At 41.5% G+C, this 22,602-nt stretch overlaps 1 protein-coding gene across 1 annotated transcript in view; it reads right to left on the reverse strand.

Moving 5' to 3' along the window:
* Positions 1-364: 364 nt before the first annotated feature.
* The window catches only part of KCTD16 (potassium channel tetramerization domain containing 16), a 233,019-nt gene continuing 210,781 nt past the window's right edge, over positions 365-22,602 (reverse strand). The window contains exon 2 of the mRNA XM_006204502.4: positions 365-2,442. Within this exon, the coding sequence (XP_006204564.1) occupies positions 1,988-2,442 (455 nt within the window). The 3' untranslated portion in view covers positions 365-1,987. The remainder of the gene's footprint in view (positions 2,443-22,602) is intronic.

Below are 22,602 nucleotides of genomic sequence, written 5' to 3' on the forward strand. Positions count from 1 at the left end.
AGAAACATTGAAAAGACTGAAGATTACTGGTAGGCTTTACAAAGCTATGTTGCAGTTAAGATCAAACGTCAACTAATATATTAACACATAAAAGGATACCACTTAAATTCATAATTATAATTCTCTTGACAACTCAACTCCCCAAATGATCTTTCTTTCTTACTTAAGTAAAACTGTAAACTCCATTCAAATCATCAGGACAAGAAACCACTGGCCAAGTCTGTTGCCCGGGTGTGAAGGCAAGAATTACAAAAAATTCAGAAAGATATCCATATACTAATGGGTATAATAACAGAAATTAAGATGGATCTCTTACATGATAAACGTGTATCAATCAAAGATTTCAAAAAGAAGCCACTGGTCGTTATTTTTCCTTCCTACAGACACCATCCAGTTGCCTTTATTACCTGTGACACATATATACATACACACATAATAAAAAGAAAGAAATTAGGAGTGCTTGGCACACAATTAATGATGGACAAATTATTTTTCAGTTTCCACTTAACTGCATGAGGAATGCTGAAGGTAAAACTTGGCCTCTAATCTTCATTTACCACAAGTCTATGAAAGAACTATTGGTAGGTGAATAGAATACAGAGTCACATGGATGGATGGCTATTCACAGTTTCTTTTTGGCTGTGTCTATACAAGTCAAGGGTGTAATCAAGAAAGACGGTTTAGAAAGCCGGAATCATCATTTCGGGGCTCCAGTTATCCAGATGGATTGTTCACAGACATCAGTGACGGCCAAGTCCTAGTATGGACACAGCCAAATCCCAGATCCCAAAGGCAAACAGATCTGGCTACAAGAAAGTAACAATGTAGCACTGTAGTTTTAAAAGGTTATGAGAAATGATTAGGAGGGATGTGAAAAACACTTTCCTCTGAGCACAAAAAGTGGGAGCCTTAAAGGACTCTGTGCTGTTCTTATTCCCACGGCTACACAGGAGTGCAGAGAACTCAACGTGGGCTATGTGGGAAGGCCACACCGTTACAACACGGGCAGTAAGAGCTCTGAAAATACTGAGAGAAGGAAAGTAATTCAGCCCAGGGTAGGGCAGGCTGAGTGTGGGGTCGTTTTGCAGTCATTTTTGTGGATATGGGTGTTTGGGTTCCTTTAATACAAAGAAAGTTTGACTAGCTCTCCTAGCACAGAGAAAGAGCATCGTGGTAAAGTGGAGCCTGAGGGTGATAATTTCGAAATAAGGAAGGTGATTTGTTGATGATGAGGGTTATTGGATGTTCGGAAGCCTTGCCAAGAGAGGCTGGGAAACCTTCCCAGGAGGGCTTTAAGAAAAGAGCAGAGGCTCGTGTGTCGGAAGGACCCTAAGAGGGTGCTGCTGGGAGTGTGAGCACAGCCCTTAGGACGTCCAGGCCCTGGGATCTCGTGCGCCGTATGTATATACACACTTCGTTGTGCTTGTGTTGCACAAACACTCATGCAGACGGGGTCATTATAAACTGGCACATAATCGATGTGAGTGAAAAGTCATATAAATCTGCCATTCCCCCCACCCCTTCCCCCATAAACAAAAGGGAAAAGGAAAATTTAAAAATCCAAACATATGCCATTGGGCCGGGTCTCTACCATATTCTCATTCAAAGGAGGGAGATAGAAGATGAGAGAAAAACCCAGTCTGGGAGGAAGGATTCCCACGTCTTCTCAGCTATTCTTACATAGCTGGCTCTCCTTAGAGATAAGATACTCAGGACATGGGACCAAGTTAACAAACAAAGAAATAACTCCCCCCCCACCAAAAAAAAAAAGATTTTTTTACACTTGCACATCTGGAGAGAAATCTACCCTGTGGCTTTACGTGTTAAGGTGAACTAGGTAAGTAGGCAGTAGTAATAGGTCAATGAGCTATTGTGTTCTAATAAACGTGGATTGTTGTTTTTCTTTTCAAATGTGGATTCTGTTTAGGAGGTTTATTTCAAAATGGTGACACGGTTTGTTTCTCCTCCCCCCCCCCCCAGCCTGCCCCTATAGATGGTACTTTCGTAAAAGTTCAGACTGCCACGGATGCTTCCTCTCGGGGAACCTATCTGGAATTTTGATCTTTAGGAAATCCTGGATGCACTTCTCCAGCTCTTCCTCAATGGAGAGCTTTTCCTTCACAGCTTTTTTTTTGCTGCTCATGTTCGACTCCCTGGAGCCCGAAGTCAGAGTCCGGAGCAGGTCACTTTTCCGTCGCATCTCTGACTGTTGGATCAGCTGCACGGGGCCCTTCTTGATGGGGCGGTCCAGAGTCTGGATGTTGGTCTGGCGTGTCACGGGCCCACAGATGACTGTCTCCTGGGGAGAGCTGGCCTCAGACTGGCTGTCGCAGCTGGAGGTGGAGAGGTCGTTGCAAGAGGTGCCGCTCTCCCCTTCTTTGTCACCCTTGCCATTCTTGCAGCAGCAGTCACAGTGCGAGGATGACCACCTGGAAGGCTCACCTGCAAGGAAGCACAGAGCCCAAGGGATTAATGCCAGGCAGCTCAGCTCAGAGTAGCACACAGCACCTGAATACACACACAAGCATCCACAACCGAGTCTTAAAAAGAAGTGAGATGGCACACAGGACGGGCTGCAACAGGACTACCCAGCAGCCAAATCCATTGAGGGGAGGAAGTTAATGATGAGATGCTGCTAAGAGGAAATGCAGGCTAATGCTTCCACCCATAGGCAACAGAGTCAGATAGTTACTCAGCTACACCCTTCATGAGCCTTACTACCTTGGCAGGCCCCTTAAATTCTCGAGGCTTCTGTTTCCTCATCTGTGAGATGAGAATAATAACACCCCTACTGCCTAGAGTTGTAGGGCGGATTTAGATATGCCAAGTGAAACTCTACATGCAGTCTGAGGTACACGGGAAGCACTCAATGCTAGCTGATTTTACTGAGGCCGATTAAACTCTAATCTAATGCCCTGCATCACTGCAGGCAGGTACAACAGGGGGAGTCCATGAGAGTGCAATGACAGCTACTAGTCAGGGAGGCTTACTCTGCACCAGCCCCATGTAGCTCTGTGCACTCATCAACTCGCCAGACCCTCATGATAATTCTAAGAAAGTAACTCCACTCCCAGTTTCCACACAAAGAAACTAAGGCCCTGGAAATGTAAGAAACTTGCACAATTTGTAATGGCACAATTTGTAAATGGCAGAGCTCGGATTTGAATACAGATCTCCCAAATACTATAATCAAGGCTGTTTATGAAATTCCTGCTTCTCTTTCAAAACAATTTTGTAACTTCTCTCTAAAGTCCTTGTTCATCTCTCCTCAGAAATATTTGTCAAGTTTAACTCTGAATTATGGTTTTATTTTGTAAGTGCCTTTATTATTGTACATATCATGTTTGTTGTAATTCTTTTCTACCTTCGGCATCTCAGCTACTATGCCATAAGCTCCCTGAGGTAGACACAGTAAAGTGTCCATTATTGTAATTGCAGAAAATAGCTTGGGTCACAGTGTAGAAATTCAATGAAAGACTATTCCAGTAAAAATGTAAATACCTGGATCCAGCCATATCTGAAGGCAGATCTGTCACTGAGCTTTTCACTTATATGAGCCCCTACATTTATATCTAAGCCAGTGTGAATTCCTCTATCCCTGTCTGCCTGCGGCTTGATTCATAGTACTGCATTCAGCTATTTAGAGGGAGAGCCATTTTTCAGATACACAGTTGGTGGCTCCCTGAACTAAAAAACCCCCAATCATGGCACAAAGCAATTTCCTAAATGTAAGTCACTGCTCCCAGCCCTCCACCCTCTGAACAACCATAGTCTTCTTGGAGTTACGAACTTAATACTGTTTGATGATCACAGGTGATACACTGGGTACCTCATATAGTACACTGCATTTAAGCCATAAAAAATAAAGGGAAATCAATCTACTTTATGATGCTAATATTGAGGACATGGATAATATAGTATGTTTATATGTTTTAAAGGAGACCCAGTTTTGATTTGCACTATATCTTATTCCCATGAATGTAAGTCACATTAAAAAGATCCCATTTTACTGTCATTTCTAATGTGGTCAAAGTAGAGGAGCCCTAGAATGGAAACTATTAGGAGAGTTATATCCTGTCTTCTTGTACAATGCCTGTCCTCTTTGTATCTAAATGATGTAAATATTTATAGCAATTTGTACATTTTTTCCAGCGAGAGTGAAAAAAACACAGTCCCTGTAAATTACAATGCCAAAAGTATCTCAAATATATGTCTGCTCCTTCAAACCACTTTTTAAAATGTGGAATCATTGTATTTATATACCCATTAAGTGAAATGCAACAATCCAATTAGCCAAAAGGAATCACCCCAGCAGTAATGTCCTAGTTATCTCAGGCTATTACAAATAAATATCTTCCGTGCAACAGAAAAACTGTTCAACATGTACCAGCTGGTGACTGAAAATATCAGTGATAGGAAACGTTTTCTGTCTGCCAGCCTAGATTCTGAGGTGAACTTTTTTTCTCCTTCAGAAGGCAGAATCTGCCTCTGCCTCTGCAAACCTGGCCATCCCCATACTAATATGACTCAATGGGGAAAAGTCTCTAAGGAATTGGGTCAAGGAAAAGTAATCACATCAAGTCAGAGCTGATCTAGTTTGCCCTTTCTTGAGAAAAGTTCAGAAACTGAACTCAGCTTCTAAAAAAAGAAAGAGGAACAGGAGAAAGAAACGAGAGGAACTATGTGCTGGAATACGCCTGCCTATTACCTTTACAGAAGATGACAAAATACTTTGGCCATTAACCCAGCTGAACCAGAAGAAATACAAGCCTGTGTTTCCCTGCCCAAGAGTTATCTTCCTCATGGTAAAGTCATTCCATTCAGTGGACCTGGAGTGAAACCCGAGGCTTTTCTAAAAGGCATTTTCACAACACAAACACCATCATGGGAGGGAGTTCTGTGTATTCCGGTGGAAAACTACACGCAGCCCTCCACTACCTGCCCCAGCCAAGAACCTGGCACGGATGCGCTGCTTCCTGCCTGAACGGCTGGGATGAGCAGGGGTTTAAATGTCAGCTGGCATCTTCCAGCTTCCGGGAAAAACAGAAGTATTACTTTCTCATTACTTTCTACTTATTCTAAGCACTTTCACTATTAAAGGGAAATGGAACAACTTAATTTTAGGGGAGCCTGTTAGACTACCACATGTTTCAATATTTTATGAGTACATTTGAATGTTTTTACTCTTTTGGAAAGATAATTTGTAAGATGGCTTCTGAAGTCTATACATTAGGTTGAAATCAAGGAAGACGATGGGATTAATACAGTCCAGCGGGAGCTGCTGTGGGAAGAGTCATTATGAAATTTGAAAAATAACCAAAATGTAAGACGAGAATCTTGCTGTTTCTTCTTTGGAAGCATTGTCTGATGCTACCCATCCCAAGAATTTAACCACAGAAGACCGAAGTTTTAAACCAGAACACAGAAGACCCTTTTGCCCTTGCAGTCCCACTGACATGTGCTCACCAGTCCTAGAAAGGGCACAAAGATCTATGAAAGGTCAATTATGTAACTCAGGGTACGCTAGAATCCCCTCCATCACAGCAAACCATGATCTCCTAAATACCTTGGTACTTCAGATTGCAACATACTTTTGCTCTCCATTTCCTGAGGTTTCAATACTGGCTCTCCATTTGTGGAGAAAACAGGTTACAATTGATTAGTCAGATACAGAGAGAAAACCATTTCATTCTAAGAGAAGTCTGTTTCATTATAATAAAAAAGAAAAACACCTGCTGCCTTTTGAGGGGATGTATTAACTAGTTGCTGGTCAAAGAGGCTAATAGCTTGTCCTTATTTTTAAGCAAACCATTGTTGAATTTGTTGGACATCAATTTTTGCTGTCTGGCACACAACAGAGGTTTGATAAATGTCTGATGATTAAATGAGTGAGGCAAACACATGTGTTGAGTTATATGAAGTTGATAGCAGAGCAGACAAATTTCAGGCTCCAGAATCAGGCCCCACAATATGTCAGCTTGGATAAGTTACTTTACCTCCCTGAGCCACAGCTTCCTTGTCTGAAAAATAAGGCTCATAACAGTATCTTCCTCATAAGGGGTTTAGGAAAATTAAATGAAAAAGTTAAGGCAAAGGTGTTTCATGGTTTGTGGCATCCAATAAGCGTTTCAGTCACCATATACATTTATTCTACTAGGAGTCACACACTGACCTACAGGAACAAAACCAGTCAGGAGCTTGTTAGATATGATGGTGATGCTTCCACTAAAATGCTGTACAACGGATGCTGGGGTCTGGCTGGAATATCACGTTAGGAAGAGCACTGATGCTATAACTGGATTCATTAGGGAAGTATCTACCGAGCACTTTGTAAGGTCTGACTTTGTCTTGGGAATGGAGAGTAACCGCTAGCACATACAGTGTCTGGTAGATAGTGTGGGACCAGGGCATCACTTTGGATAGAAGGCTCCTTTACAGTTTGCAGTGCTTAGGATTTCACAAACGGATGAGTCTTCCAGGGTAAAATTTTACTTGAAGACACATCGAATAAATTTAAACCCAGAGCCTGGAGGAATCTGTCTTCTGGATTAAACGGGGAAGGGCAGGAAACTCAACAGACTCAAGTCCTTAAACACTAAATCTTCCAACATTTTACAACTTGGAAAAAATTGAGGACCAATCAAGAAAATTATATGATTGGACTTGGCCCCTTTCCACTGTAGCCCTAAGTTCTTACTGACATAGAAGGAATAAAAGAGGAAAGACTACAGAATCTTTCTCCCCTATGAAAAATTCAAACCGAGCTGAGTGAAACATGACTTAGCAAACTCACAAAGTGCTTATGCATTTTTAAAAGAGGCAGCTCTGCAATCTACCCACACTTCAAATCCTCCACCTGCTAATGGTTGCAAACACAATGCACATCATTTACAGCAACAGCTGGGAAAACTGCTTTCCCCTGTCTTCTCTGTCAATGATGTAGGAGCCTGCCAGTCTGGGAGCTAGGTGGCCAGATTTAATTTATCGAGGCTGCTGAAACACTTTCTTGGTATCCCAGCTGAAAAGTCAATAATGCCCAAATTGATATTTTTATAATTCTGCCAGCCTTGGAAAAGATATTGCATAGAGGAGATTGGAAACAGGCAGACTGTGCAAAATGCATCTTCCAGCTTGACCATCACATCATTTCTTGCTTGCGACTTAGCTTTTCCACTCATGGACATTTGGCCTTGGATGGGCCCAGCTGGGGACCCTCATTAAGAGGTGGCAAGTTTGGGCAACTGTAAACAGTGAAACTACCTATGCATCAGTCAGGGCCAGTTAGGAAAACAGACATTCCACCTGTTATCTTAACATGGAGAATTTAATACCAGGAATGTTTAAGCAGACGTTGGAGGAGTGAAAATGCAAAAAAAGTGGCATGGAGGAGTCCAAGATAGTGATTGCAAGAGGCAGCTACCTCCCTTAGGGCTGGGGAGACGATGGGGTTAGTAGAACCTGAAGCTAGCCAGAGTCATCCTGTGGAGGTGGGACCTAGGTGTCTGAGAAGGGCACCCTGCCTGCTGGTCCTGGTCTCACTGAAGTGGCCTGGTCTGGGGATTACAGAAAAAGAAACAAAATTGGGAACTGGGACCAATTGCTTCTGGATTGATGCTGATGAGCAGGAAACAAAGGAGTCCTTCTCTCCCTGTATTATAGTCTTCCTCTAGCGCCCACTATGGACAGAACCTAAAAGGAAGCCAGTTGGGTCAATTAAAAGGGTGGTGAGCTGAATCCTAGCCCCAGCATCACATTGCACAGTAGAGGGTGTGGGTTTGGAGCTGAGAGACAACAGCTTAGTAAGAGCACACTGACCCCGCCAGGGATGCAACAGAAAAGAAAGACACAGCTCTTGACTTGCTGGACCATGTGAATTAACAGAGGAGTTAGGGAAGGGAAGGAAAAGAACCACCGCCTCAGTTCAGTTGCTGCCCTACTGCCCTTTCTTATTCCTTACTAAGGGTTCTGCACCGGCTCTTCCCTCTGCCAGCAGCACTTATTCTTCTGATTTTCACCTCTTCAGCTCTTTTTTGTCTTCAAGAGCTCGGCTTACACATTCCTTTCTCAAAGCTCTTCATATGTCTCTCCCCCAACACAGTTTAAGCCAGTCCCAACCTCCAGCCTGTTTCCATCACACAACCATACTGCATAACTATGGATGTGTTTCTAGGCTGGTCTAATGTCTGTTTTCCTGTGTTAAGGCTTATGTCTATTCCCTTGTGAATTCTAACGCACACTCTGGGGCACACGGTAGATGTTCGGGAAATACCTGCATGAAAATGAATGGAAGAGGAAATGGATGATGCATACGGAAAGTCATTTTTGGCTTAGAGTGTATGTGAGAGGCAGTAAACCTTCTGCCAAAAAAAAAAAAAACAGATATGCAGAGGTTATTAGAATGGAAAATATTTAAGCATATCACTAGACATTTAATGTACATGTGACAAAAACATAAAACATACTCACCAACAGAAATGATGGCAAAATCCATCCAGAACTGAATAATTGGATATATATTTATTAGCTAATTATCGCTCATAATTATCTATTAATGTCCCCAAATCCCTAAAGGCATTATACAATTTAAGTAAAAATTAACTTTCCTAACCACTCAACTATGGTCTCTAGGCATGTAATTTTCCACTTTGTTGAATTTCAGACACCCTCCTAGCTCAGAGAAACCTTTAAGGTTTCTCTCTGAATAAAGCAGTGCAATGCTGCGTGTATGGCAAGAAATCCTGAATTTTAACTTCCTGTTCTACCGCCTCGCTCTTTCAAGTGTTCCTTAATGACACACTTATTTCATTTTCCAGGTCCTTTGTGTCCTTTTCTTGCTTTCTTCCTCCTTATTGTATTTCCTCCTCTTAGCCTTAGCATTTTTCAGCTAAGACCATATTTAATTACTCCTGTCCCCCAAAGCCCTTCTCAGCCATTTCATAGGGAGCGCTGGGGCCCATCCTCATCCCTTTTCCCACTTAGTCCCCTTCATCCTGGCCACTTCCTTTCACAATTTTCTTCTTCAGTTTTCACAAGCTTGAACAAGTCCCCTAAATAATAAGTTCCCCTACAACTCCTCTCAATCAATATCTCACGGTCTTTTCTCTCTTAGAATGAAATGTATATGAAATTATTATAAGGTTTGTTTGTCCCCCCTTTCCAGTAAAAACACCCTTCTTTTCCTTCAGGGAGCTTCCCTTTCCCTATTCCATGGTGTCCTGAAGGGGCTGTCAACCATGGTGCTGTGCCTAGCCACAAGAGGAGGACATGTGGCCCACGTGTGGACTTCCTATCTCCCAAGCACAGTGGGTGATTCAGGCATGGTCATGTGACCCAGGCTGGGAGAACTGGAGTCCTTGCTGGGGCTGTTTTGCTGAAACTGATGGGTAGTATCTGTTCTATGATGCGGAACACACCAAGCTAGGAGAATGTGAGTTCACTGGCCATCTTCCTTATTGGTTGGAGAGGACAGTCATGCATGAAGAAGAAGAACAGTCAAGAGACCAAGCCCTCCATCTAGCGGTATCACAAGTTGGTCCCATTTCTAGGCTTATAATTTTATAAGCCAAGAAATTCTCTTTTTGCCTAATCTAGGGAAATTTCATGTTGTGTTACTTACAGTAAGTCTTGAATACGACATCAAATTCATAGAAACACTTAATGTCTGTCTAGCTTATCTTCCATGCTCTCAGCACGTGTGCAGTTCCAGCACTGACACTGGCCTGTGCTTTAGGGCACAAGTACAGTCACTTTTCTGAGCCACTTTGCAGGTAACTTTTTTCTTCTCTGGAATCATAGCCTCTTTGCTACACTAGTCCCAACAAATTTGATTAACACTCTCAAAAGACACACAAAGGTAATGATACTACCACCTGCTGTACCCAGCTACTCCAACAGTGAACAAGATAATAGCTGTACCTCGAAAACCAGAAACTTAGCATCAAAACAATAGCTCTCATTTGTTGAGGACCCTAAGTGCCTAGCGTTGTGCTTAGGAGTTTAGATAATTTAACCTTCACAATAACTCTGTTAAGTGGATGGTATTCTCTTTACTTTTTATGGGCAAGGAGACAGTAGCTTAAAATGGCTAACTATCTGACCCAAAGTTACTGAGTTTACAAGTGGAAGACTGAGAATTCAAACTCAGATTTCTTTTAATACCAACTCTCTGCTCTTTTTGGTGGACACATTATTCAACATCACAAGGATTTTCTACTAGAAACATTTCAAAAACACTGAGAAGCCAAAAGGGTTAAAGTATTGACTTCGAGATGTGATAGTCCCAGGGTTTCCAGCCCTTCAGTAGCTTTAGAAATTAATCAACTGATTAGACAACTTGAAAATGTAGATTTTCATGGGTCTTTTATCATTATATTTATAAAAGAAACCTCAGCTCCCTTCCCCATGTTCACTGGAGAGAAGTGAAAATAAAGTAAATGAAGGCTGAAGAGTTCTGGCACCCTTCCTGATGTCAGGGTATGTCACACCCCTCCGCCGGCCTTCGTTCTACCCGGGCTGCCCTGGCAGCAATCAACAGTGTTTGAAGTACGCACTTAATTAGCACAGGAAAAAAAGCCCTTTGCCAGATGAGTAAGATTTAACATTTGCCAATACTGCTTAAGGAATTTTCAATAACCAATCAGTATGTGATACCTCCTCAAAGGGGTAAAATCAAAATACAACAATCTATGGCTTATTGATAAAAGCAAACATAAATTTCTGTTGAACTTCCTGGTGGAAGAAAAAAAAAAGCCAAATTAACCTAGAGCAGTGGTTTAAGAGCCAGAGAACACTGTGATTTTTTTGAGAATCACAGATGAAAAAAAAAAGAACTGTCTTGGAACATTTATAAGTCATAAACGGCTTTGAAGTCGAAGGTAACCAGAAAAACTTCGGACCGTGAGAAGCACAGCCATGAGCAGGCCAACCGGGGTGTGATGCAGAACTCGCCGTAGGCAGGCCCAGGCAGAGCCACAGAGTGAGAGACCCAGAAGGGAACTTCCAGGCCACTGAGCACCCTTGTTTTACAATAAGGAAAGAGAAAGGGGCCCAGCAGTGCTGTCAGAGCCCAGGTGCAGGTCTCGAGCCCCGTCTGGGACCTTGTAGGCCAAATCAAACCCAACTGGGGAGGGTTTCCTATCTCAACAGTTCATCATCTGGGGAAGAAAAGCTCTCAGGAAGAGTTCATTACTGAGCACAGTGATTAACACAGGACAGAGCAGGGTGGAGAAAGCAGATTCCTTTAATATGACCACAAGCCTAATGGACAGAGAGAGACAGACAGACACTAAGTGATGATAACGCTGACCTACATTTACACCCACCCTATGCCATACACAGGGCTGGACGCGTTACCTGCATCGTCGCACCGATCTTCACAACCAGTAAGGAGAGGTAAGAAATTACAGTGCCAGATTCCTGCCTCCTTGTGGGGGAAGAGGAGGTGAGGGGAAACCTAACTTCCCCAGGTGCCAAGGGCTGACATTCCATCATAAAGATACACTCAGAATCAGCCTCTAAGAGGCCTACTTTTTAACTGCATATACCGTTGACAGAAGAATTAGTGTGACACCTCTGTATGAATTTGTTGATCACAGTGCTTGGACCTGACAGAAGCCTGGAAACTCACATTAGTGAGTAACGCCTGGCAGATGACATTAACGAATTATGAACTCCTACCACACGTCATGCACAAGGCTAAGTGCTTCACAAACATTGTTATTTTATTCAAGTAACAACACTCTGAGGCAGAGTTTCTAAACCTCAGTACCACTGATGCTGGGGCTGAATCCCGTGCGCCGTAGGATGTGTGCCAGCATCCCTGGCCTCTACCCATTAGCTGTCAGTAGCACCTCTGCTCCTCAGTCAAGACAACGAAAGTCACCTCTAGCTGAGAATCACTGCTCTAGGGTAAATATTACTCCTATTTTATTGATGAAGAAACTGAATTTCATAATTTTTGACTAATTTGCCCATGAGTCACAAAGCTGATCTAAGGCGAAACTAGGACTGATATTTAGCAGGTCTAGTTCCAAGACTAACGCCTGTTCCATCAGTATGCGTGATGCTTCAGTGAAACGGTGTCTTTCTGAAAAGAGTTTACTGGGCAGAGATCCAACCATTTCACTCCCTATGAGGTCCAAAAGAAGGCCAGTGAAAGGGAAGGAAGGAAACTGAGTTGCCTTTTCACTTTTCATAAAATGCAAAGAGCACCTATTTTCCACCTGCAGATGATAGCAGAAAAGAAAGATTTACAGAATTTAGCAGCTCAGCCTGAACATGTATCTCTGCCAACTGGACACTGACTAATTACCATTCTTTTAATTAGGATTTCAAAATCGGACAAAGGCGACTTTAACCTGAGATTCTCCCATATAGCCACAGCCTAAATGCATAGCATGTAATAATCACAGACAACGTTTAATGGGTGTTTACTAACAAGCCGAGAGTTGTTATGCATTTTCCTTGCAGAATCTCATTTGCGATCTACAACATCCCTATGAAGTAGGCTCTCCTGTCACCCACACTTTATAGAAGGGTGGACTGAGGCACAGAGCAGTGAAGCAACTAAAATGAAGTCTTTAAGAGACGAGCTGTGTGCCGACATGGACAGTCTGACTCCAGAATTCCCATAGCGAGGCAGGCAATAAAGCCCAGTGGTTCAGAACCTGGGCTTAGAGTCAGAGAAACAGGAAGAAGGCACAACTCTGCTGGTGACTTGCAGTTTCTCCATCTGAAAATGTTGGAAATAACAACATCGCTCTGGTAGGAGGGTTAGAATCAAATGATATTTGTCCACAGCATGATCACAACACCTCAAATAGGTTCAATGTCCAACACATAATTTAAAAAAAGAAAGATTGTTGATTACTTTGATACCCAAATTGAAAATGTTACTGTCAATCACAGTTGTAAACTATTTAAAGGGTAATTTTAATAAAGATACCTTTATAGGCAATCTCCTGTTTTTGTTTTTCTTTCAATTGACAGTCTACCCAAAGCCCATCTTCCCATCACTTATCCAATATCTCTACTTTCTACTCTCATCACCTACCTACCAAAGAATTGATCCCATGTACATAACTGATAATATTTAGGAAAACATGGCTGATGAACAAATCCATTAAAAGAGAAATTTTTCTCCTCTTGGCTCTGGAGCAAGGATTGCCATTCATGACATGCATTGGCTCTAAGAGCAACAAGAATTCCTGAAAGAGGGGGTAAATTGTGCACTGTGATGATAGTTCATTGATACTCCTTTATATACGATTTGCCTTTTTTGGTTAAATCATATTAATTACACATAATGCACAACTTCATAAGATTGCCCAATGCACCCTTCTTATAGGAAGCAATATCCTTCAACTGTGGAGCCCACCATAACCTCTATGGTTAATTCACTTAAAACCGATATTCAAGTGGATTGACTGATGTACCCAGTAAGCAATGAAAGAAAAGGAGTGCTACCAATATAAAGTAGCACTAATGATTCCCAGACCAAAGGGGATAGAAAATAAATATTATGATTCCTCTGATAACCATGGGAAAGTTAGACCGAAGTTCTACATTGCTCAGTTTCTGGTTATAAGATATATTTTCCCCTTTGCATTAATAATTACACCTTTAGTAACATACTCTTAATTGTTAAGATTTGGAAAATAGATGGGGAAAAAACTTAGAACCAGAAGAGTGGTGTAAGGTAAGGGTCAAATTTCATCCTTCTGCATGTGGTTATAAAGTTTTCCCACCACAACTTATTGCAGAGACTAGCCTTTCCCCAGTGAGTGTTTTGGGCTCCCTTGTCAAATATGAGTTGACTGTATGTGTGAGAGTTTATTTTTGGGCTCTTGATTCTGTTCCACTGGTCTGTGTCTATTTTTATGCTAATGCCATACTGTTTTGATTATTATCACTTTGTAATGTAATCTGAGACCAGGGAGTGTGATGCCTCCAGCTCTGTTCTTATTCCTTAGGATTGCTTTGGTTATGCAGGGTCTCTTGTGGTTCCATGTAAATTTTAGGATTTTTTTCTATTTATGTGAAAAATATCATTGGCATTTTGATAGAGTTTGCATTAAATCAAAATGGATTAAAGTATTAAACATAAAGCCTAAAACCATAACACTCCTAGAAGAAAACATAGGAGTAAAGTCCTTGATAACTGGTCATGGCAATGATTTTTTTTTTTTTTTTGGGATGTGACACCAAAAGCACGAGCAACAAAAGCAAAAAATCAATCAAGTGGGACCATATCAAACTAAAAAGCTTTTATACAGCAGAACGAACAACCAACAAAATAAAAAGGCAACCTATGGAATGGAAGAATATATTTGCATACAATGCATCTGATAAGGGGTTATTAACATGTAAAATATATTAAAAAATTCATATAACTCAATTGCAACAAACAAACAAAATAAGCAAACAATCTGATTTAAAAATGAGCAGTGGAACTGAATAGATTTTTTTTTCTCAATGAAGACATACAAATGGCAAAAAGATATATGAAAAAAAAGGGACTAGAGGATTTGGGAGGATGGAGGTAATTAGTGAAATTTGGGAATTCTTACGGGCCTGTAAAATGTCCAAATTGATAAATCCTGCTCTCTCCCTGCATCAACAGTATTTCAAATTCCCTTTTCCCAAGACTCTCCTCTAATTCTATACATACCCCTTGTTTCAATAACTCTCTGTGACATACGTGCATCCATACAGTTATATAGCGTGGTATATAGAATTACATGGTGCAAAAGAGAAAGCTGACCTTGGCAAAGTGAATATAGGGTATCTTAATTTTTTTTGTAAAATAATTTATTTTACTCTTTGTACTCATCTGGTCTTTCATTAAACTATAAGTCCCTAGAAAGTAAGTTCCCATTTGAAAGAGTTCTTGGCTGAAAATTATGCTCATTCCATTTTGACAATGACTTAGCAGGAGAGAAGAAATTATGAAACCGAGTGGTTGTGCAACACAATAGATTAGGGAGCCATTTCCATTGATTATACCTCATTTGATCCTCACATTTGTTCACTCAGCACTAAATTAATACTTGATTGCACTCTTAGGCAATGGGTACCCAGGTGGCCACAGGGATTTTGTGTTCTAGTAAGGAAGATAAACAGCTAACAAGTAAAATATAAAATTTCAGGTAGTGAGGGCTACACAGAAAATAAAACAAGATAATATGATGGAGTGAGTTGGAGAGAGAGAGTTGCAATCAATAGAGTGGTCAGACAGTATCTCCAAAGAAGCTGATATTTCAGAGAGGACCTACTGTCCAAAAGAAGACAGCCTGTGAAGACCAGGTGTAAGTCATTACAAGCAAAAAATCAGAGGAGAAGGTCCTGAGATGTGAATAAGACAGAATGTGCAAGAAACAGAAAGAAGACCTGCATGGCTTGAAAATGTTGAGAGGAGAAATGATGGAAAACCAGGTTGGAGAGCGAAACAGGGGCCAAACTGTACAGAACCTCAAAGGCTACAGCCAGGAGTTAGGATTTTATACCAGGGAAAAAGGAATGATGGTTTTAATAGAGGAATTACAAGATGTGATTGATTTTCATTATGAGCTTACTCATGGTGCTCTCTAGAGAACAGATTGTAGGTGAGTGAGGATGGAGGTAGGGAAGCCAGGTAGAAGGCTGTCATGGAGTCCACGCATGGACTCATGATGGTGACTGTCAAGCATGGAGATGGAGAGCAGGGACCCTGTGAGAGAGATGCCCTTATTCCCATTTTACAGATGAGGAAAGTGAGGGTCAGGAAAGCAAAGGATTTGTCCAGGCTGGGTATTAGAATGGAGGATGATTCTGTTTCTCTTTCTTTTAAGTCCCGTTCTTCCCTGTTACGTTATGGCTGTGTCAATGGTTAAGGCATCCTGATATACTGATTATTCAAATCTTCAGCAATCAATCAGTTTTTGACAGAAGATGTCTCCAGCTCTATCCTGTATATCAGAACACATACTTGGTTAGTCCTTCTGCTGATCTGCACCTGCTGGGGTTGTTTGATTGACTTCACAAACTAGAAGCCTGGAGTTTAATTCCACAATCAGGAATCATTATGTTGTTTGTAAACAATGACAGACTATGATAAATATGCATTCCGGTTAATTACTGCCTTCCCATGTGCCTTCTTCACTTCCTCATTTCCATCATTCTGTCACATCTTAATACCTGATTGTGTGTCCCCTACAACAGGGAGAGAGAAAATAGCTGCAAACACACTGAAATGCAAGAAGACAGCCCTGCATCCTGTTGGGTTCTTGGGAACACAAGCCAAACCTGAAGTTCAAACACTATTGAAAATTAACAGGTTTTCAGTGTGTTCAGCTTCCATCATTCCTTTGGTTCGTACTTCAGGTTTATATTCAAGGGACAGTTTCTAATAGATTTCTGAAGATGAAATAAGAAACAGTAAACCAAATTCTATTAAGGTCTAAGACATTTACCTTTTTTCCCCTTCCTTTTATTTTTTAAACAGCAGGACCAAGGAGTAGTTAGTAAACATTCCAGAATGGGGTTCCTTTAGCTACAGAACAGCAGCCTCTGTAGCAGAATTCTTGGAACAGAGAAAGAAGTCCCCATATGGTTTATTAAATATCAACAATTCACATAAGGTATAGCACAGGTGTTGTACAAGTGAAGCTGCAGTGCATGAGAAAGGCAGTTTCACACGGTGGTGATGAGCTTGGGCTGTGACATCAACAGACCTCAGCGTCATCGCACTTCTACTTGTCACTGGTGTGACCTGAGCACGTTGCCCAGCCTCATTTTGCTCACCTGCAAAATGGGAGCAATAGCAGTACCTGCCCCATGGGATTGTTTAAGAGGTAAATGGAAAGAGTTTGGTGCTTGGCCCCCGAAATAAATGTATTTGTAATCCGTGTTAGTGGTGCTTATTATAATTAGTATACTATAATTAGAAATATATTATTTACTAATTACTAATATTGCTTATAATTTTTTATTATTCCTTATTCTGTTTCTCTCATGTGAAGAGAATGAATACATACAATATGAGTCTTTTTCCCCATCAGTGGAGTTAGCCTTGCCCTACTCTGCCAAACACAAGTCCATCTGACCAACCCCACAGGTGGGAAGCCTGGATTTCAGGGTATTACCCTGAGCTAAGATGCCCTGGTTACATGGGCAGGTGGTGTACTGCACGGGTCATGGTACAAAATCCCTGACCCAGCCCTGATCGGGTACCAACAAGTTATAAGATGTTGGTCAAATTCCTAAAATCCCTATATTTTTCTCATCCCTAATTTTCACAGTATTATTACCCTACTTACACCTTGCTAGGTTCTCTCTGTCAAATGAGAATATTCATGAAGATATTTTGCAACATAATAATAATTATCACAGCACATAAATTTAAGGTAGGATCTGTATCTCTGATACTGTTACCGTTCTATTTCTCAGTCTTCAGTTTGGCCTCATTGGCACCAGACTGTCTTCTTTGCAAGACAGAAGGGACTCTTTATCTGGGATTTGATTCTCTGCTTAACCTGGTCTTCTTCCCACACCCTTTATTCACACCTAAGCATCTGTACATAAAATTTCTTGCCTCATTGACATTATTCAGACTGTCCTTTCTGCCCAAACACCTTCCCCGTCCCCTCTTCCCTCTACCTGGGTAACTCATCAAGGAAGAGTCAGCTTAATTGCACCTCCTCCAGAAAGTCTCCTGATTCCCACAATGCCCAACCCAATGTCCCTAGAGGCTGAGTTACCTACCCCTCGTCTGCCCTTTGACATGGGGCTCCTCTCCCGTGCATATAAACTACGGTGCTGCACTCTGTAAGTGGCTCCCACATCAGACCCTGGGTCTCTTACCAGCAGGGACCACACTGCTCCATCTTCTGTCCCCACAGAAAAGCAAAATATTTGGCATACGAGGGCCACTCCACCCTGGTCATTTGAGTGACCAAGTAGATGCAACATCCTTTAATCAACTAGGCCATCTGGCCACAGATTCATTAAGTACTCATGACATTTACATACATATAGTCCAGTGATTATTGCCTTTCCATTACAAGTTTGTACTTCATCTGAGCATAGCTTCATTTGTTTCCTCAACCATCTCACTTAAGCTTCAAGTTCACTTTCCATCTATGGCTATGTGTATATTTTATTTAGAAAATTTCTGCATTCTCCCTCCTCTCAGATCTTCAAATACAACTCTTGAATAAAAACTCTGTATAGCACAAGGTGTAAAAGAATATCGAGGGAAGGACCATTTCCAGGTATCTTCACAAATGCTCGTCCTTACAGTCATTGTAAGAGATTGATTGTTTTACATTCACCAAGAAAAAAAAGAGATGGGGGTACAGTACCAAAGAAAGTGTGGCCAAAATGAATTCAAAAGCCTAGATCTACCAGGCTCTTGATTTATCACATAAAAAATACATTCACTCATTAAGTGAAGTCGTTGAATCATGCATTAAGGAAAATGAAGAGTAAATCTGAGACCATGGCAGTGTACCTTCCTCAACTGAATGGAAAATAAGCAAGAGGCGTTTGATACTCAAACTGCACTGTAACATGGTCCTAGGGAGTCTAGGTACATCATGTTGGGGGCGAGAAGGGGACGCACAGACAGGAACAAAGTGATAGAGTAAGGCAGAGAGAAGAAAGAAGTACACAGTGAGTTGAGGGACAGGTTATGTTTCAGTCACAGTTAATTTTAGTTAAAAGCACACACATACTTTAAGTTAAAATGTTAGTGTTAAAGGTCGAAAAGTCACACACTATCCTCTTGCTATCCCTATTGACCAAAACCCCAGTAAGATTATGCTTTTTTTTTTGATTGTGTGTGTGAGAGAAACACATAAAGAATTAAACATAGTGAAAATATATAAAGAGCTTAAAATAGTGTATGCATATACAGAATTAATGTGCCTCTTTAGATATGCTTAGAGAAAAAGGTGATGCTCCAAAAACATACTCCTGCTCCTATTATTTGAAGATGATGTGTGTACTGTATATTTATTGCAATGGGTAGAGGATGATGGAAGTTTGGCACAATTTAAAAATGTCATAATAGGAGATATGGCAATGACTTACGGTTTATCTTTGAATCAAGCTTGTGTTTATAGCATTTCAAATGTGGGGATAAGCTTCCCGTCTGTAATGCTGCTGCAAGAGAATCAGGCATGATGCAGGGCACCAAGCAATAATGCCTGGAGAACGGAACCTAGGTGCAGGCACTCTCAGCTCGTGCACCACCAACCTATGGGAGTCCCTTTCATAAACACCACAGGCTGTCAAAGACTCCGCTTCAATGCTTAAATGCTCTCTGAACACTGCCAGTCCTACCTAGAAACATGCCTTCCCTTCCTTCACCCCACCAGTAAGTTTTTAGACTGCTACAGTCCCCTGCTCCGTCATTCAGCCATAACGGCCCTCCAAACCCAGCTCTCTCCATTCCATGACTGGTTCAACCAGTCTTGCCCTAGCCATCCCATCACCTAGCCAGGGGGATCAGAGCAGCTGGGCTTTGCCCCACAGCCCCACACCAAACTGCATCACTATAGTCCTCATTGAACTTCCTTCTCTTTTCCCTCTCGACCTTCTCTTGGTCCCCAAATTATCTGCCACCGTAATCTCTCCCACAGCAAGAGAATGCTCTATTCCCTAGTAAAAGCAGGAACTGTTGCAGAAGTTGAAATGTGCCTCCGTCTTGTCGTGTGGTGCTGGGGTACCACACTCAGTAACCCATTAGGTATGAAAATGGGTTTTGGCTAAGGGGAAGTAGTCTCCCACTTCGGAAGGGAGGGGGTCACGTAGAAGCAGAAGAAAGTTGAGTGAGACTCTCCCAATTGCCCCTCCCCCATCTGCTCCAGGCTCAGCTCTGTGCATACCCCACAGTGTTGCCATGCCGAAGGAAAGGAAGAAGGGCCTGCGACAGCTTACTGGGAGATGCTGCAGTCGGGGCCACCAGAGGCAGCAGGCAGCTTATGACCTCGTAGGACCTATGCTTGCACCAATTATCTCAAAACTTAAGGGCTCCAGATACGCTCTCAAATGTAAGCACTCTGAGACCAAGAAATTGCTGTCTCTGTTCTACTGCTGTATCTGCAGTGCCTACAGGAATATCTGTACATGGTAGATACCAACCCCCAAATTTCAATTTTGTGAATCAATGTCTTGCACTGGCTTTGGCCATTATATTTGTATTACCATATTCCTCTTTCAGGAAAGCTTAGGATGAACAGTCTTTGTATCTCCAGATTTCCCTAAAGAAGTTATCAGATATTCAACGATACTTTCTTCTTTATTGGAAAAAAAATTAATAAAAATAGTTACTTTTACGTAGCGTCCTCAGTGAGGATAAACAAAGATCCAAGTGCACCCTTCTCAGAATGAAGAGCCCTCATTATTGCACCAAAGAAATAGCTGACACTTTTGAAGTCTGCATGAGAAATGCGTTCAGACGTTTTGCCTGCTTGCCAGGTACCGGCACTCCTGAAGAACAGAGGGAGTGATGCTGAGCGCAGAGCACGCCTCAGATGAGATAATGGAGCTCTGAGTGGGTACTTTTATCACAGGTCACGTCTGCCCAGGAGCAGCTATGAAAGGGGATGAGAACCTTTCATCTCAGCTCCGACGCAGAGGTCTGGTTGTGAACAAAATCGCTCAGATGATGAGGTGCAGGGTCCCCCTCATCTCACATGCTTGAAAAGAAAAAGGAGGAAATCTCAAGCAGCAGGTTGAAGCTGCTGCACTGCCTTCGAAGCACGGTAACCTCAAAACACAGTGTTACAGAGTCGGGACGCACAACAAAAGGGCAGCGCAACTGCCTGGACGGACCCCGCAGTCCTGGTGGCTTGAAACTTCAGGGCTATTGTTTTTTGTTTGTAATTTGTCACCATGAACATCTCTCCATCAAGACTGTAAAGCCCGAGCCTCATGCTTTCTTAAAAGGAATTAAAACATGGCCTAACCCAGAAAAAAGACATGACTCGTACAAACAACTCCTGGTAAGGGGAAGGAGGCATCCCACACCACCAGGGCAGGGAGAAGAGAATGAGCTTGGAGAGCGGCTTACTTCTCAACATCGAGCTTTCAATGAGAAATCTTTACATATGAAACCCCAGGGACTTCCCAAAGAAATTGTAATGACTTTGAAAAGCTTCTGATATCTAATTAGGACCCTAACCACAAACTTTGGCATTATTTCTACGAGAAAATAAATGCTAGATTCGACATTTATGTAATTGCAGAAATGTAGCCCATTCTAATTTGGGCGCCCCCTTACAAAGCTGGCTGAAAGAACAGTCAACATTCCCTGGTTATTATCAGGTGCAGAAGATAAAGTAGTAGTAATAATAATTAATATTAATAACAAGGAGACACTCTCTTAGAAAATTTGATTTGTGTTATGCCCATGTGACAAAACAAAAAAATATAAAATTCATGGAAACAGCCTAAATGTCCATCGACATTTGACTGGATAAAGAACATGTGGTATATTTATACAATGGAATACTACTCAGCCATAAAAACCAAAAACATAACGCCATTTGCAGCAACATGGATGTTCCTGGAGAATGTCATTCTAAGTGAAGTAAGCCAGAAAGAGAAAGAAAAATACCATATGAGATCGCTCATATGCAGAATCTTAAAAACAAAACAAAACAAAAAACAAAAAAATAAAAAGTTGATATGGGTACTTCTGGTTTTATGAATGCTTTTATTTTTTGAAAGATAAGGGCAAATTTTTAAAACTTCATTTTTTAACAAAGATAATTTTTACTGAAAGAAAATAAGTTAGAGACTGGTTGGATGGGTAACTTCCTGAATTTTAACTTATGTAGCAAAAAAAGTACACAGCATAAGAACTTAAGAAGAGCACAGAGTTGACATACACATATATGGGCTTAGGGTCTACTGACTCACCGTTATTTCTCCAGCAAGGCTAGGATACTAGTAAGAATGATGGTGTGCCAATTTCTTATCAAAAGAAATTTGAGACTTCAGTCCTCCTCAATCCCAATCCATGTCTTATCCCCATCTGCTAAATTTACTGAGTTTGACTGGGCTCAGTGTTACAGTGAACAGCTTTTCTAGAGGTCACACTGCAGTCAGAGGGGGGCCACCTCTGAGATCTTAGAGAAATTAACTCTTCCAAAGAGCTAGTACATTTCAAAATCCCAGTCCCAGATTAAGGCCAAGCTAAAACCAGGTAGCTACTACAGGGTATGGGAGGAGAATTTTGATGGAAGCACCTTTCCTCTTGTGCCCAAAGTGCTTCTTTCACTGGCCAGTCAAGAATTCCACCATGTTGAAAACAGTTAACACCAACAACAGTGACTCAAAGTTTAATAGTTTATTAGTGAATTTTATATAGCTATAATCACATTTTAATCTTTAAACCTGTGAAATAAAATGACTCTTCTTTGATATGCCAAATTAGTACATTGCAATTCATACTAATTCAGGACGTTTCCCAAGGTTCCACAGTCAGCATGAATTCTGTCATCTCTTCTCTTAGGGCATTCTGTATTCAGGGTCTCCTATGAAAATCCACAAAGACGAAGACATCAGGAACTGGTGAGGAAAGACTGACAACTAAGGATGAAACAGCTTCTCTCTAAC

Source organism: Vicugna pacos, chromosome 3 (genome assembly GCF_048564905.1).
Source record: "Vicugna pacos chromosome 3, VicPac4, whole genome shotgun sequence".
NCBI lineage: Eukaryota > Metazoa > Chordata > Mammalia > Artiodactyla > Camelidae > Vicugna > Vicugna pacos.